A 17,409-nucleotide genomic window follows, 5' to 3' on the forward strand; every position below is an offset into this window, starting at 1 on the left:
TGTGGTGACCCCCGTGCCCCGCTTAGAGCCAGTGGAGGAGGTCCCTGCTTTATTCAGAAGGGAGGTGCTAACCTTGCCAGCATTGTTTCCTGTGTGTCTTGGTTTCTATAGGGTTTGGTTAGAAAAATCCCCAGAGACATGCCCCAACCATCCATCCTTGCTCCTCTCAGCCGCCAGCTCTGCCTCCATTCTCTTAGATGAATAAGGCCTTTCTGGAGGGGGGGGGGTCCTCAGGGTGATTGCACCAATGCAAGATCTAAATCTGTCAAATGCAGATACTTGCTGTCCCAGAAACAACATGAGTCCTGATATAGGGTTCCAGCTGAGGCTGGGGCTCGAGGCCTGTAATCTGTTCTTCAAACTCCCAGGAGCCATCTAATAGGACATCCCAGCTAGTGACAGGGGATCTTGGTCTCTCTTGGCCTGTGATGCTTGGCCTTGGCCCCCACTCCTCTCTACCCAGCCTTGAGTTTTCTCTTGACCCCTCTGGCTCCAATTACATTGTCTAGAGGAGCCAGGAACCAGAGGAGGTTGGCATTTCCCTATCTAGCCATCCCTGTCCTGGGCACCCAGCAGAGTAGGTTCTCCTTAAATCTGCACAGCTCTCTGTGAAAAGCATCTTCCCCTGCTCTGGGATTTTTAAAAACCTGTTGCTTAGGGCCTGCTCAGCAGAATTCCCTGGCCCACACCTTGCCTGGGAAATACTCAGACGAGAAGCAAGAAACCACACGCGGGTAGGGTCTACGCTGTACAAGAGGACACAGCGAAGTGGATGGATACATCCTCTTTCTTCCTGGAGTCAACACTGGATTATGATTTCACTGGGTTGGCTTTTCACTTTCTGGACTGTTTGTGCTCACTAGCGTCCTTGCCAGAGGGGGAAACCCAGGCAGGAGGCAACACTCACAGGATCCCGTTCTCCTAGTGACTAATGGTTCTACAGAAGGAAGGAAAGCCTAAGGTGAATGGTCAGGAGGTGGCGGAAAAAGTTACCCACAGGGTTTCCATTCTTCCTGCTTTTTATCAGTTCCTATGACCAAGAGTCACCAAGAGCTGGCTCTGTTCCTTCACCATGACCTTCACCTAGGACTTCACCTTCACCTATGACCAAAGTGTTGCCTCCCAGTCTGGCCAGAGCCCCGTGGAGGGGCTTGTGGAGGCTGGTTGGGGGAATCAATGCTAACCTTAGTGGTACAGCCGGCACGGAGACACTGGGACACGCAGCCACGAGCCCAGTGGAACACATGGAAAATTCCAAGGGGAGTCGAGGCCAGGGGTTCTTGGTGGAACCTTGGCAGAGGAAGCATCAGAGACAGAGATAGGAGACTCTGGGCAGTGATAAAATAAATGGTTTTAATGGGAGGCTTTCGGAGAGGGTGACGCTTTCCTGTGCTATCAAGCAGCCAGTTTTCCTGCCTTGCAGTATCTCGGTGGTGGGCTGGCAGAACCCCCGGGCCCCACCGGAAGCTAGGATATTAGTCTGAGGCCATGTTCAGCCCCTCCAGGATCCAGAGCTGTGTCTCCACAACAGGAGATTGGGAGTCAGCTGGCGGTCAGTCCCACACAAACATCCTGGTGTCTGTCCAGGCCTGAGGGAAAGGGGCAGGAGCTTTCACTTCCGACTGGGGCTATTCCTCCAAGGGGGGGTGGGGGGAGAGGGGGCCAATCACTTGGAAAATTCAACTCCGACCTTTACAAAGAGAACTAATAGACACTTCAGTATTATATACAGGGCTGGGGGCGGGCTGAGGGAGCGGAGGGGAAATTGCACTTAATTACAGTAGGTTATAGTTTACACCCATTGGAGAAATTTACTTCTTCAAAAGAAATCTCAAGATCAGCTGGGATGGGGTTGGGGGCGGTGCGGGAGGCTGCTGATATTTACAGTGTGTTTGGCTCAGTTCAATAGCACGTGTCCTCCTCATTTCAGTAACAGATTCAAGTTTTTTTTTTCGCATCGGTTTGTTCGATGAAAGAGCGCGATGTCACGACAGCGTTCTCTCTTCCTCCTCCGTGGTTTCTCGCCTCCCAGCCGTGGGCCGGATGGGAGTACCTGCCGTCTTGGGAGAGGCATGGCGACAATACTGCATAGAAGGGGAGGGAAGTTGCACTCTGGGCTGCGCCTCCCAGCGGGCTGTCCTTGTCCGAGGTGCCAGCAGGATGGCAGGTAGGCAGGGACCTCTCTCGAAGGTGCTTGTCAGGCCACTGGCCTTTTCCGTGACAGCTGCCCGGAGGGGGACGGTGTAGAAAACAGGGTCCTTGTTGCTGTGCACAAAGTTTAAGTGATGGGTGGGCATCACCAGGCTTGGAGGGGGCACTGCAGAGAAAGGAAAGAGAGCTCAGCGGTGTGTATTCAGCAGGGACGCCACTCTTTTGGCTAGTCCAGGGGAGCAGAGACCCTGCTCAGCCCGCTGCGAGCTGAGGACCCAGTGCCCGCTCGGTGCCCCAGCGTTGGTCCTGAAGCACGCTCCCTTTAGGGAAACTCCCGAGCCAGGTTTCCCGGCCACTTCGAAGGCAGCAGCAAACTGCTGCAGACCTTGAAATAGTCATAACTCGCTGACCTTTGTCCTCAAGTCAAGCTTCTATTTCTGGGAGTGTGTGGTTGCAACAGCAGCTGGATGGGAGCTCTTGCCTCTTGTGGAAGTAAGGGTCCTCTTCCTAACACCTCTATGGGCAGGGGTCCCCTAGACCACTGATCCCCACACTTTAACGGCCCTATGAATGCTGGGGAGCCTGTGAAAAGGTGGATTCCGATTGAGTGGGCTTGAGGTGGGCCGAAGCACCCGCCATTTCTAAACAGCTCCCAGGTTGGGCCAGAGCTGCCGATCTACTTAAGCACATGAGAAAATCGCCACTTGCTCAAACAACCCATCAGGGAAGGCATTTGGGAAGCTGTGAAGTGCTTTCTACAGGCTTGTTCCTATTAAGACAAGAACTCTGATGCGAGACTTCCAGGTGGGCGGGGAGGCGGGGCAGGAGACCCCAGAACGGATGGAGAAACCCACCAAGAGGAGTCATGCAGCCCCTTCCTGGGGCAGCCTCTCCTTCCAGAATCTTGGACCTCATTCATTTCGGCTGTCATGGTACATCATTCCCGTCCTTTTCTCTCCAGGAAGACCCTTCCTGCTTCCCTCTGTCTCTTCCTTCCCTTTTACTTGTTTTGGCATCTAAAGGGAAAGTCTTCTCTGTCTTTTGGCTTAATGGCTCCTTCTCTAAAGACTGTTCCTTCAAGGCTCCTGGGTGGCTCAGTGGGTTGAGCCTCTGCCTTCAGCTCAGGTCATGATCTCAGGGTCCTGGGATTGAGCCCTGCATCGGGCTCTTTGCTCAGCGGGGAGCCTGCTTCCCCCTCTCTCTCTGCCTGCCTCTCTGCCTACTCGTGATCTCTCTCTCTCTGTCAAATAAATGAATAATCTTTAAGGGAAAAAAAAAAAAAGACCGTTCCTTCAACACTCAGGAGCTTACATGTGCATAAATGTGCGTGTGCACACACACACATGCACACACATGCACACACCCCTATTATTACTACTAAAGGCCTATTTTCACATTATCTCATTAACCAGTGCTCCCAGCCATACTCCTGTACAAGGTTGCCATTACGCCCATTTTACAGATTAAGAAGACAAGCTCCAAGAGCGAATCATCCACAGTTTCAGAACCAGGACAGTGTAGAGACAGATTCAAAACTGGTTCTGGGTACCCTTGGGCACGTGTTCTTTCTAGTATGCTCAGAGATGAAAAGTCTTCTCCTAGCTTCGTGTTCTTAGTCGTGGCACTCTCTCTGTGCCTCAGTTTTCTATCTGGTGAAATGGAGGCTGCTGGGGAGTCAGGTGAGCCAACACATGGGACATGCTCAGAATTAACACTGGGCTGCGCAGGGCGCCCCAGCCCGTGAGCCCTCTGTCACTGAGCTGTGCATTCATTGGAGAGGACATGTTCTGGCCCTTTTAAATTCTTGAGGCCCTGGTCAGGGTCCTCTGATACCCTTTGCCTCCTCTTCCTCCCACCACCCACCCCCACTTTTGAGTCTCTTTACTTCCCACTATCAGCCTTTTTCCAATTTTCAGATTTCAGGTGAGGAGAGAGAAAATGGCTTGTGACCTTGCAGGTTTCAATAGAAGAGCAAACAAGAAGGGCAGATAAGGAGACGCCAGCGAGATTCTATGACCTGTCATTAGGGATGGGCTTCCCAGCTATCAAATGTTTGCTCACATAATAAAATGGTGGCAGAGCCCTAAATGTTGTCAAAGGCACTAGAGTTATTTGTCCCCTTCAGAGTCTAAACACAAACAGCTGATAAGGGGTGCACTGGGGTCCCTCAGAACCAAGGCCTGGCACAGCCAGCCCCGTGGAGGCCCTGGCCAGAGGATCTCTGAGGGGACCCTCTCTCTGAAAGGGGTGGTGGTAGCTGGGGTGACAGTTAAGGACGTCCTCACTCTACAGGGGCTGATTGCCTATGGCAAGAGCTAATGTTTCCTGAGGTCCTACTGTGTGCCGGGCTCTGCGCTAAGTGGGGGCTTTACACTCAGCCTTGTACTGGATCTATATTGTACATGCATATATAAAACAAAATTCCAGGTGGAGATGAACACTCTGTAGAAAAAATACACGAGGGGAGCCTGGGTGGCTCAGTTGTTAAGCACCTGCCTTCAGCTCAGGTCATGATCCTGTGGTCCTGGGATCAAGCCCCAAATCGGGCTCCCTGCTCGGCGGGAAGCCTGCTTCTCCTTCTCCCACTCCCCCTGCTTGTGTTCCCTCTCTCACTGAGTCTCACTCTGTCAAATAAATAAATAAAATCTTAAAAAAAAATACACATAACAGGTTAGGCTGATTTGAAGGAAAAGGGAATAATTTACACAGGGCAATCAGGAGGGGCCTCCTTGAAGTGGTGACATTTGAGCTGAATGAGATGAGGGAACAAGCATGCCAAGATGTGTATTATGGAGTGTTCAGGGCAGAAGAGACCATAAACCAGAAGCCCTGAAGTAGAATCACGTCAATCCTGGCTCAGCTGCAGCTGGCTGGAAGAAGAAGGGGGGTTGGGTCTGCAAGGGGCTGATCATACTGGGCCTAGGAAGCCTCCATTTCAGCTTGGTTGCAATGGGAAGCTACTGGAAAGCTTTGTCAGGGCAGGGGTGACATGACTGGTTTCCCCCTTTAAGAGATAATTCTGGCTGCTGCGTAGTGAGCAGACCATAACTACTATCGTGGGGCAGGAGTGGGAGTGGGAAGTTGGGGGCACTGGAGGGAATCAGTGAGGGAGGGGGCTGGACTGGTGGGGAAATGAGAAGCGCTCAGATGTGGGATGCATTCTGCAGGATTCCTGCACAACTGGAACCATTTTTGGAAATGGGGAAGCCCAAGGAAGCAGTTTGAGTAGGGAGAAGTAGAGGCAAAATGAAGAGCTCCTCTTTTAGCGAGGCTTGTCATGTCAAAGATACGGCAGATTTGCAAATGGGCACTCAAGGCAGAGGTCTGTACTGGAGACAGAACTACTGGATCCATCAGTGTGGACACCCGATCCAAAGCCAAGGGACTGGAAATCACCCAGGAGTGAGCACAGTAGGGAATGAGCGCGAGCGTCCTCCAACAACTCAATGTTGGGGAGACAAGCTGCCAGCTATGGAAATGACGAGTGCCATGGTGGGGAGGACCAGGAACGGTCATTGTCCTAAAATCCAAGTGACAAAAGGCAGGCGTGATCAGCTATGTCAGAGGCAGAGATGGAAAGTTACCCATTGGTTTGACAACATGGCTGTACTAGTGAGCTGGACAGGAGATGCTCCAATGTCATGTGAGGACCGATGACTGTCAGGAATAGCCTCAAGACAGAACTGGGGCTGAGCAGGTAGAAACAGTGGACACAGATAACTCACTGCTCTTCTTATGAGATTAGATTCATTATGGTTTTATTAATTAAAAGTAATGATGGGGCACATGGGTGGCTCAGTCAGTTAAGCGTCGGACTCCTGATTCTGGCTCAGGTCATGAACTCAGGCTCATGAGATCAAGCCCCATGTGAGGCTCTGCGCTAGGTATGGAGCCTGCTTAAACTTCACTCTCCCTCTCCCACTGGCCTTCCCCTGCCTTTCTCTCCCTTTCAAATAAATAAATAAATAAATGTATGTATGTATGTATGTATGTATGTATGTATGTAATGATTATGCTTCCAGTTTTACTGATGAGAGGAACTGAGGCCTAGAGAGACTGTAGGTAACTTGCCCAGAATCTCACACGAGAAAAGTTTGTGCTCCTCAACACAAGGAAGATGACTTCCTTCTACCTTCTGAGTATGGCCATTGGAAAATAAATACCCTTTGCCATTTATAGTCTTCCTTCCAAAGCTTGAGAGACACTCAGGGTTACCAGCGAGGGAAGGTCAAGTTTGCCCCAGCCGCCACGGGTGTGGGGTTTTGAGCCAAGCACTGAGCTAGGTATCTTACAAGACACACCGTGTTTAGTCTTTTTAATGAGCCCATGGAAGAGGAACCATCATTTTCGTACTACAGGCGAGGAACCTGACGCTCAGAGAGGCTAGGACTTTTCCCCGAGGTCACACAGGTAGAAAATGGTAGGATCTCAGGAATGCCAAGCTGGTGCTCTGAATCATCACACAGTTCCTGCCTGACCACCACTGGAGGAGGCTGGAACGTGGGAAGCTGCCCAGGATTTACAAGAGGCTGTCTGCCTCCTCCTTAGCAGCCCCCTGACCTACCCGTGCCAGCTGGAGCTGGAGGGGGGAGGGGAAGGGGTCTTCTCCTGACCTCTCTGTAAACTGGGAAGTGGAGCAGTGGGTATAGAGGCTGCAGAAACAGGACTTGGCAGGCAGCCAGCCTACACTTGTTCTAACCCGTGTCAGTGCTTGCTGCGGTCCTGTTCCAGACTGGCAGGGCCCTGTCTTACAGGAGCTTGGGCACAGCTCCACTCAGATGGTAGCTCGCCAGTACGCAGGGTTGAGAAGGAGGGGGAGGCACACAGAGCTACAGGAGCTGCAGGTGAGAGCAACCCAGCCCAGAGGTTCCTGAAATGTGATCCACATGGCCCCAGGGCATGTCTGTCCTGACAATGAAAACACTGTGACCAGATCAGATACAAGTTCAAATCCTCACTGGAGCCTGATGCCTGCATAAACCTGGGTCACTTTTCTGAGTGTTGAAAAAGGCGCCTGGGTGGCTCAGTGGGTTAAAGCCTCTGCCTTCGGCTCAGGTCATGATCTCAGGGTTCTGGGATCTAGCCCCGCATCATCGGGGCCAGGGGTGGGGGGGTAAGGGTGGGGGGGGGACTCTGCTCAGTGGGGAGCCTGCCTCCCCCTCTCTCTCTGCCTGCCCCTCTGCCTACTTGTGATCTCTGTCAAATTAAAAAAAAAAAAAACCTTAAAAAAAAAAGAAAAAGGGATAGGAGAAGATGAGTGTGGTGGAATGGATTTGGAGAGAGAAGACCAAAGTCTGGGAGTCCAGCTCCAGATTTATCATCTGTGTGAGTTTGGCCAGATCCCTCCCCACCTCTGAGCCGCAGTGTTTTGCTCTGCAGGTTGGGTGTAAAAAATATCTACCTTGCAGAATGGGTCGGAGGTTTAGCTGGGAAGAGATAAGAATGATGAAGCACTTGTTGCTATGCAAATGAGAGGCACTCAAAAAATGCTAGCTCTGAATTCATTCATTCATTCACTCCTCCATTTATATTTTCTGAACATCTACTATAGTCCAGGCATTTGGCTAAGCACAAAGGGCTCTGGTGCTTTGAGAGGTCCTTTCACGATCTGCTTTTTTCCTGGGAGTCTGGGAGTCCAGGGATGAGAGCACATCTGTGAGTCAGCATAAAAATGGGAAGCATGTAGACCAAGCAATGAGTCAAATTTTGAAGGAGTCGATAGAAGGTATCTCCTAAAGGATCACAGATGGAAAGCAGCAAGAGGGAAGGACTTAGCACGTGGAGTACTTGACCATGTACCAGCCATTCTTCTAGGCATGTGAATATCCTGTGAGACGGGGTTAGGATTTTCCCCATGAGAGATGCAGAAATGGTCCTGCAGGATGAATTAACTGCCCAAGGTCCTGTGGTGGGGCGGGGAAGGGACTGGGGTGAATGCAAGTCTGCTGGCTTTTCCCAGCATTCTGTGATGCCTCTCAAGAAGGGCTACCCAGGATGCGTCCCTTGGCCTGGAGCATCTGTGCACCCTAATGGCCCCATTTCATGCACACAGCAGTCTACGAAAGATTTGAAGTCTGGCCTTGTGATTTTTAGCTATTGAACCCAGCCGTTCCCCTAAAATATGGGACCAAGGAATCCTCCTGTCCTTACACCCCGCCCAGTTCCCAGCAACGTTCTTGAAACTTGTTTTGTTAAATAATACTTTAGGACAAGGAAAAAGCAAGATTGTACCACATCTCTTTCAGCATTCATTCTGATCCTTTGCCTGGGGAACAGATTTGGTACAAAATTTTCTTTACCTTGGTTCTTTCTGTCTGACTGTACCTTTACCCTCACTTCCCCATCCCCCTTCTCCTTCAGTTTGGAAGAAGAAAGTTGACTGACTGGGATACCTACGGGGGCTGAATTTCATGCTTGTTCCTGACTGTTAAGACTGCGATAGCAGGGGCGCCTGGGTGGCTCAGTGGGTTAAAGCCTCTGCCTTCGGCTCGGGTCATGATCCCAGGGTCCTGGGATCGAGCCCCACATCGGGCTCTCTGCTCAGCGGGGAGCCCGCTTCCTCTTCTCTCTCTGCCTGCCTCTCAGCCTACTTATGATCTCTGTCAAATAAATAAAATCTTTAAAAAAAAAAAAAAAGACTGCAATAGCAGCAAAGGCTTGGGTGTTTTTGAGACGGAGATCGCAAGGCCAGTCTTGCTTAAATGGAAGGAGTCCAAGATTTAGAGTCAAAGCCCAGAGTCTGAAGGTCCAGCTCTAGAACTGACCAGCTGTGAGACCTTGGGCAGGTCACTCTGCCTCTCTGAGCCTCAGTTCATTCCTTTGTACCAGGGAAGTTGCAACAGAAAGATGATGATATGTTCACGAGAAGTATAAACCTACAGGGCTCCGTGCAGTTTGATCCTACATGTGAACAACCTTCTCATCACCCCAGAGATGAGGCTACCGCCAGACTCCTGAACCACCCAGGGACTGGGACAGCTTCCCGGTGGTTCTGGAGGGCTGTTCGTGCAGCTTCAAGGTCGGCTGGCCACTCTGTCCAGCGGAGGGGAGAAGCCTTCGGCCAGTGCCGCGTCTCAGAGAGCGTCTCGGAGAATTTTGATTAAGAGACCATTTCCTGAATTCAGAGGGCTTGTTTCAACAAGCAAGCATCAAAGTCAACTTGGGAAAGACAGGAATAATTAATCAGAGCCCTGTCTAGGGCTGACCAAGTGGCAGATGGATTGATAAACCTTTCAAAGGGGGAAGGTATTCCCAAGCAGGGCTGCTGCGCATGGCTGGTTCCCTGATTGAGATTTGTGAGCACAGATAAATGTTTTCCCTGCTCACTACAAAGAGTGGGAAATCGCACGGGAGTCGAAGGGCAGGGCCACGGGGGGTGTCCTTTCATCTTCCATTGGGTGAGAGAAGAGTGGCAGAGCCAGTCCCACACACCTCCTCCCTCTCCCAACTCCAGAGCCCAGCTGCCTAGGCCATGTGTGGACCCTAAATCCACACGATCTCATCGAATCCCTAGGACAAGTCCATGTTATGACTCTCCTTTTAAAGGTGAAGAAATGAGGGCTCAGAGAGGTCAAGGTGGGCAAACCCAGGAATAGAACCCACCTGCTCTACCATACTGTGGGACCAAGAGGAGATGTGGGCAAAGGGAAGAGCAGAGAACCTGAGCCCATGAAAGCACATACTTGGCAGCACAGGGCATTGGAGGAGGTTTGAGTCCCAGGACTCAGAAAATAGACCATCAACAAGACCAAACCCTGCTGAGCGCCTCTGACATGAAGTTCAAGGCTGTCACCTACTTATCTAGTAATCAATAGAGGCCAAACAGTTCCCACGCTGCAGAGACCCCAGCTCCTAAAAGGTCCTATTGTATTAATCTGGAACTGTCGTGTGTGTTCAGACACCCTGTCCTGTTTCCTTACTCTCCGTGTCCCATGGCAGGGACAAGCCGTAGGGATGAGCCCTGTCTTTGGTTGGGTTTACTGCTCCATTGGCTCTCCCTGGAGGTGGGAACCAGCCACCCACTGAAAGAGTGACGAAGCCTCTGGATTCCCCACTTTTAGTGCACTGCGAAGTAAATTCTAAATTTCTTGATAAAACACCAAGTAAACACAGGCCCCTGGAAGGCCCGACTGTGCACTTGGGAATCTCCATGGGTTGGGAGAGTTGGGTCACTCTCTGGAATTTGCAGTGTTCCGGGTCCAGCCTGGGTCCTGGATGGGGTAATTGGTCTTAATACTCTTTTTTTCCATTGATTAATTTGTGGAAAAGCCTCAGGCATCCCTTTTGCAAAGCAAGAAATGCTCTAGAGGGCGTGACTGTCTTGAGTTGCCCTTGGAAACACCTTTTCCATGGATCACCGATCAATCCATGGGAAATACTCAGTCTCAATACTTAAAGGCTCTGTGTAATCCAGTCTTCAGTGGATTATCAAGCCCTGGTCATTTAGTGTTCTTGCTGGGGAAGCTGAGGGAGCAAAAAGTCCTATTAGCAGGTGGCCTATCTTCTTTGCCTCTGACCTCAGGGACTCCTTTAGCAAGTAACCAGGAGCCTGGGAAGGACCAGGCTCAGGCCCCACGTGCCACCCTCTCTGCACATCACTAGCCTGGGTCGCGGCCCCCACCACACTTCCTTTGAGCGCTTACCTGTTTACTGGAGGACATGTTGGTAAGCGTACTGATGCTGCTCGTATCCGTGACCACCATCGCAGACGGAAACCGGGAGGTGTGGGAATACTGGGGGGGTTCCTGCTTGTGAGTGTACACTGGAGAAACAGAGGGAAGACAAAGTCAAGACCACTTTGGTATGACCACACAGGTATGTACACAGCTACAGACCTACAGACCCCGCCCCCATCCCACACCATAAGCTCTTATGTCCTGAGGCAGAGAAGAGGGGGCAGGTGCTGGTGATGTTTCAGAAGGCAGCCTGATGTGGTCAAAAGAATGACCATGTGTTTCAATTCTGGCTCCTCACTTAAGTCACGTCACCTCAATTTCCTCATCTGTAAAATGGGAATGATAGCTGTTGTAGACTGGAAAACATCACATGGAAAGTACTTTGTACCCAAGACACAAACAGCTTTGCCCAGCGTCTTGTTGACAGTAGTGGACGGCACTTCTGTTCTCCTGACTTTTCAGTTAAATGTTAGATGCTTAACATCAACAAATGGGCCTTAGGCATATGTGGTGCATCAGAGATTGTAAGTCAGAAAAAGTTCTAAGTAGCCAGCAAACATAAACGAGTTGGCCAGCACAAGCTTATCCTATCTGCCATGACTCAAGAGCCAGGTCTTATGCAAAGCAATTACAAATTGATTAATAATTATAATTAGTCATGGGTATAATTCATTGTATAATTCTGGGTCGTTCCAATTTGCGCTAAAATGACATCATAGGTCATATTATGATGTCACAGGAAGATGAAGGACGACAGACAAGGGGAGGCTAGATCAAATAAAAGCTTTAGGAGCAGGTGACTCATTTTTCAGTTTTTCCAGTACTTGTTTCACCAAGTCTAGAACTTTTTGACTCATGCGATTTATCCATTAGATTCATATAAATTCCAAGTCACATGACCAGCTAACAGAAGCATGGGGCTGTTTGGCCGTGAGGGAGGGAGCAGACTATTCTATCCACCACAGCATCTTCTAGAGGGTGACGGGGTAAAGGTCACTGCCTGCCACTCCAGCCGGTCCTTCCTGTGGAGGGAGGCTGACTGCTGCCTGGTCCTGGGGCCCCCAACTAGGCCTCTGCAGTTCATAGGTACTAGGGACCACTCTCTGACAGTCCCACCTGGGCCTGGCAGGGGGCAGCGACAAGCCTGGGCATATTATCAGGTCCCGAACAGAAAGGAAAGTGGGTATGTGCGGTCCCAGACTCTGCTACAGGTTATGGCAGATTTTTCCAGAAGCCACATAAAAAAAATGTGATTGGAATGTGAGATGGTGCTTGGAAACCAGCTCTGCAGGCCTGAGGAGGGGAGAGTGCCCCGAGGATAGAAGAAGGGTGAGCTGTGCAGCCAGGGGAGAAACAAAAACCCTCTTCCCCATTCCTGCCTCCTATTAAAAAGTCCCTTAATAAATCATCACCTGCATTTCTGTAACTCTTGTGTTTACCAGATACAGTTCATACCTAGTCTTATTTCATCTCCATAATCACTCTCCATTATTTATCTTGTCTCCATAACCTCTCTACATTCCATTTTATGGATGAGGAAATTAAGGCTCAGAATGGCTAAGAAACTCTACCAATGGCTACACAGCTGGTAAGCCTCAGAGGCAGGATTTAAATCTTATGTTTGTCTGACTCCAAGATGATCACTCTATTCCAGAGACTTCTCGGGTGTTCCTCTGGGACCCTGCCAAACTTATAGGCCAGGGGCTGTATCCTGATCTGGCCAGAGGGCTGGCTGTGGGCCTGGGGCTCAGGACAGAGGGCAGGGATACAGTGGCTGGAGTGGGTGGGAACTAACTGGTTGAAAGACAGGACATGAGAAATAGTCTGGGAGTGGGGGGGCGGGTAACGGCAGAAGCACCACTATTCTTTTTTTTAAAGATTTTATTTATTTGACAGACAGAGATCACAAGCAGGCAGAGAGCCCGGCAGAGAGAAGGGAGGAAGCAGTCTCCCCGCTGAGCAGAGAGCCCCATGCGGGGCTCGATCCTAGGACCCCGGGACCAAGACCTAAGCTGAAGGCAGAGGCCTTAACCCACTGAGCCACCCAGGCGCCCCAGCACTACTATTCTTTATCCAAGATTGCAAGGAGGTGGTATTGTCCATCTATGTCCGTGGTTCTCGATTAGAGATGTCTGAGGTGTGTCAACGGGAGAGCATGGGGATTCTAGAAGATTCTTCAGTTTCAGAGAACACAAACTGCATGCCTACTCTTGTCATTTGGTAATGACTACCTGGAATTTTAGATTGAAAGGGCTAAGCTGAGGCTCATGGGGAAAAGGGTCTGTGGTTGCCTAGCAAGATCGTCCATGGGTGCCAACCCTGCTCTCTATCTCTAGCTCCCCTTTACACGTAGGCTCAACTGTCCTCTTCAAACCTCCCCCAGGAGTCATGGAGGTAGAGAGTAGGTCTAGAAAAGGCACAGACCACACAAGGGTTATGTTGAGGAATTGTCTGGGTTGATAACAGGTAGGGAAAAGTGACCAAATCAATTCACTTCCAAGCAAGTACAGATCCAGAGAGGACAGAGGTGGGCTGCGTAGGGCCCTTGGTGGTGCCCGCCCCACTCCCTCAGCTCCCCTGCCACTCCGCCCCATGTCCTTACTGTGGGAATTCTGCAGCTGCGTGACGGCCGCCATGAAGGGCTGTTGGGTCATGTGGCTGCCGGGGCTCTGCTGCATGAGGGGCTGCTGGTGAGGGCTGTGCAGTTGCTGGGAGAACTGGACAGGCTGCAGGGCCGCCAGACTGCCGGCCACACTGTTGATGACAGGGACGCTCTGTGCTTGGGAGGTGTTGAGGCCTGTGGGAGCAAGAGGGAAAGATCAGAGGTGGCTTCAGGGACGCGGAGAGGCGAATGCCCCGGCATGGTCACCGACAGAGTCCTGCCATGCGCCCGGCACGGCTGGGCCTTGAGTGAGAGATTGCCTGGGAAATGGTTTTATAGATCCATTCTGCAGACAAAGAAACTAAGGCTTGGAGAGACTGACTTGCTCCCTCACATTCCAGTGAGCTGTGTGTGGATGGAATTGGGCTTATACAGATTTGAGGCCTGAGAGTCATCCTCCCTAACTTGGCTCTCTTGAGGTTGCCAGGACCCTGGGAAGGCGGCCTCTAACTGGCCTGCTCCCTCCAGACCTGACTCTTGAGAGAGGCCTACCTGGGTGCCCTGAGCTCAGGCAGCTTAGTGCAGCCACTCAAAGGCACATGTTACTACCCAGACTTGTCTGCCCAGCAGAGGGCAGGAGTGTTCAGGAACTCACATTTTGATTAAAAAAACCAACCAAAACCGAAAAACCACCACCACCACCAACAACAACAACCTGCACTGTCCTAGGAATACGAAGCCAGAAGACCATCATTTAGCGAACCGGTGCAAAGACCCCGGCAGAGGTCAGATGCTCCTTCTCTTGACTGTAGCAGAGAGGGGGGAAATACCAGACCTCAGCCCATCTATGAAGTGGACGGATTTTATCTGGCGGCACAGAGCTTATGGCTTCAAAAGGTCCAGGTAGTGGGAAGAGGAAGTTGTAAGTTAAAGGCTGGCCGTTTATAGGGTCTCTTGCCATCTTTCTGCTCTGGAGGGGTCAGGCCTCTGTGGTCCTGTTCTGTGTCTATATCCTCTTCAGAACCGGGGCCAGCGCTGCAGAGACTGGGTCCCTGGTCCACTCCCAAGCCCCACCCCCACTCCATGTACTCCCTGGGCGGGAATCTGGAGCAGACAGCCAAGCCAGGGTGGGAGTGGGGATGAGAGGATCGGGGCAAGATACCCCAACCTCTTTCCCGGGGCTGCCAATGTTCCTTTGAGCTCGCTTTCTGTGAAACGGAGGGCAGGATGGGATGAAGAAGAAAATCCAGAACAAAGGTCTCTTTCAGGCAAGTGTGGAAGCGACACCTAGAGGGCCTTTCCTGAAATGGAGAAGGTTCTAGAAGCGGGTGTGTGGGAAGTCCTCTGTGGAGATAGCAAGAAGACCTCAGCTGGTGCTTACTCAGGGCTTTAGCTGATACTGTTATCAGAAACCTAAAAGGCGAGGACCCCTGAGCAGAAGTGAAGGGAGAATAAGCCCCCTCCTGGGTCTTCTGGGGAGGGGAGCTGGGGCCGGGTCCTCTGATCCCATACAGACTAGCACTATCTCCCATTCCCTAGAGGCTCAGGTACCCAAGCCCCAGTCTCACCTGATATCCTAATAGATCCTGTTTCCCTCTCCTACCTTCCCCTGGGGTCTCCTGGGAGGCCCCACGGACTTCTACCCTCCCAGGCTTATTACTGCTGCTCTTTTGGGAAATCTCTGCCCAGAAGAGCCAATTTCCCTGATGGGAGTGGATGACATTTGAGGGCACGGTTCTAAAACCTGCCTGTGCTTTAGAATCATCTGGGGGAGCTCTTTAAGAAATATACATTCCTCTGCCTCACCCAGGACTTCATGAGTCAGAGCCTTCAGAGGTGAGGCCCAGGAATCTTATTTTCAACACAGTCTGTGATCCTGCTGTGTGCCTCAATTCCAGGATCGAGAGCCACTGATGTCATTCTAGCTCCCACGGAGTGTGACTCTTGGCCTTTTCACCTGTTTTCTGGGCACTGGTTCCTGCCTGAGAAGCATGTTGTCCATCCAGTGGATGAATAGAGAATGAGGGGTTGGCAATGCCAACCAAGTACTTTGTTACCACTTCTGCCTGGGGCAGGACCCTCAGACTCAATGGGACAAGAGCTAGCCACAGAAGGACACCTGCAAGCAAGTCTTCGGCCTGTCACTCCACTGGCTAGGACCACGAGTTTCAGCCACGTTTTCTGGGGTCCTCGCCATTCTTCATACCCCCCACCAAGTCCAAGCACACACCTGCACATGCACCATGAACACACTTCCAAGGCCAATGTATTCTCTGCAGATTAAGGATACAGCAAGGTGGCAGAGAAGTCTGGGTGGAAGAAATCAGGAGGAACAAAGCTGAAAAAATATGGAATAGCTTCCGGGAAAATTTTAGTTCAGAGAGTGCCTGAAAAAATATTAAGGGTTGTGTGTCAGCTGAAGCTTGATGTGCGAGGAAACAAGGTAAAGTGGAATGGTTTGTGTATCTTTTCGGTTGTGGAAATAAAGAGGTGATAAAAAGAGCTTAGACATGGGTCTTTTAACCAAATCTTCTAGAAGGCAAGCAAGCTGGTTTTAGGTATCCTAGCTCACTCTCAACTCCTGCTGTTAGTATGGTTACCACATTTCTATGAAAAGGCAGTGAGTTTAAAAATTTTTTATTTTGTCAGTCCTCTAATAGCTTCTCTAGTCCCATTTCTCTCTGCAAAAACAAAAAACAAAAACAAAACAACTGCATTTGCTATTTCAATTCCTGAGCAGCTGAGGACATGCTCAGTAAAGCTGCATACCTGCTGTAGGTCTAGCCCAGTTCTACCTTCCAACAGCACATGAGCCACTCTCTGCAGAAGTGATCTGAGTAGCCACCTTGGCTAGAGCTGACTTAGAGAGGAGAGAGAGAGAGGAGGAAAAAGCAGGAACAAAGTAAAGAAGTGCAGGCACTCGATACAGGGAAGCCACAAGGACAAGGGGGTGATATCAGCAGAGAGAAGGAGAGCAATGCACCATTCGATCTCTCCCGAGACTTCTCAGGAAGACTTCCCAGGGTCAGGGTGATGACTTGGCCCGTGCTGCCATGATGGAAGACGGAAACAAACTGACTACTCATCAGCATTAGAATTCTGAGAGCAGCATGCCCTGATCTGGCCCATCCCTGAGGGGCTAGAGGTTCCTTGTAGAACAAGAGCCTCTTAGAGCTGGAAGGACCAGATCCATGCCCCATCTTCCGGTATGTTTCTCCTTGAAGGATCAGAGATGTTCCTACAGTTTCCCTTGGGAGTTTTCACTGTATTTTCACCACTGGCCAAAGAGCTGTCCCATGACCACACCAAATTCCCTGTTTAGAAGGAAGCCCATCATTGCTCCATCTTCGCCGGCAAAAAGAAACATCAACATCACTTCCTGGAACATCTACCACATCCTTACAAGTAGAAATGAACACGAGACAAAAGTACAAGCTCTAATATTACATACTCACACTTTGCAGATTTACAAGCATGTCTCTATGCACTGTTATTGGATCACCTCAGCAACCCATTTTACAGATGAGGAAACTGAGCCTCATTAAGGTTAATGATTTGCCCCAGGATGCACAGCTGGTGAGCCATGACCCAGATTCAGTGTGACTCCATTGTTCCTCTTTCTTTAGGTTAAACAGTCCAAATATTGTTGAGGAGAGAGATAAGGAACTAAACATAAGCAGAATCAAAATCGACAAGCAGTGGGTGAGTTTGAAGGGAGCTTTTTATAAACCTTTTTAAAAAATAAGATTGATTTACTTCCCACCCTTCTTCTCCCTTCCCCCTAGGTTTTGTGACCAAGAACGGAGCTTACTTTGTGCAATGGCCATGACTCCGGAGAGGGGGGTCATGATGAGGTTCTGAGATTGCTGGGGATTATGGTGGGACAGGCTGTGGATATTCGTCAAGGTGCTGACAGGGGGCAAACCACCTCCGGAGACGGAGATCTGCTAGAGAGAAGAAACAAAAGCAAGGTGAGTGGGA

The 17,409-nt window shown here is 50.6% G+C and overlaps 1 protein-coding gene across 4 annotated transcripts in view; it reads right to left on the reverse strand.

The window, feature by feature from the left end:
- Nucleotides 1-2,135: 2,135 nt before the first annotated feature.
- The window catches only part of HNF1B (HNF1 homeobox B), a 51,370-nt gene continuing 36,096 nt past the window's right edge, over nt 2,136-17,409 (reverse strand). For 2 of the 4 annotated variants that reach the window (XM_004747153.3, XM_004747151.3), the window contains exons 6-9: nt 17,240-17,372; nt 13,429-13,623; nt 10,794-10,912; nt 2,136-2,317 (exon numbers count right to left, since the gene is read on the reverse strand). In XM_004747153.3, coding sequence (XP_004747210.1) covers nt 2,297-2,317; nt 10,794-10,912; nt 13,429-13,623; nt 17,240-17,372 — 468 coding nt within the window. In that variant the 3' untranslated portion in view covers nt 2,136-2,296. Of the gene's footprint in view, nt 2,318-10,793; nt 10,913-13,428; nt 13,624-17,239; nt 17,376-17,409 lie in introns of all 4 variants that reach the window. The other 2 variants (XM_004747152.3, XM_004747150.3) reach the window with 1 other exon arrangement.

Source organism: Mustela putorius, unplaced genomic scaffold, assembly GCF_011764305.1.
Source record: "Mustela putorius furo isolate JIRA1106 unplaced genomic scaffold, ASM1176430v1.1 tig00003962_pilon_pilon_pilon, whole genome shotgun sequence".
Lineage (NCBI taxonomy): Eukaryota > Metazoa > Chordata > Mammalia > Carnivora > Mustelidae > Mustela > Mustela putorius.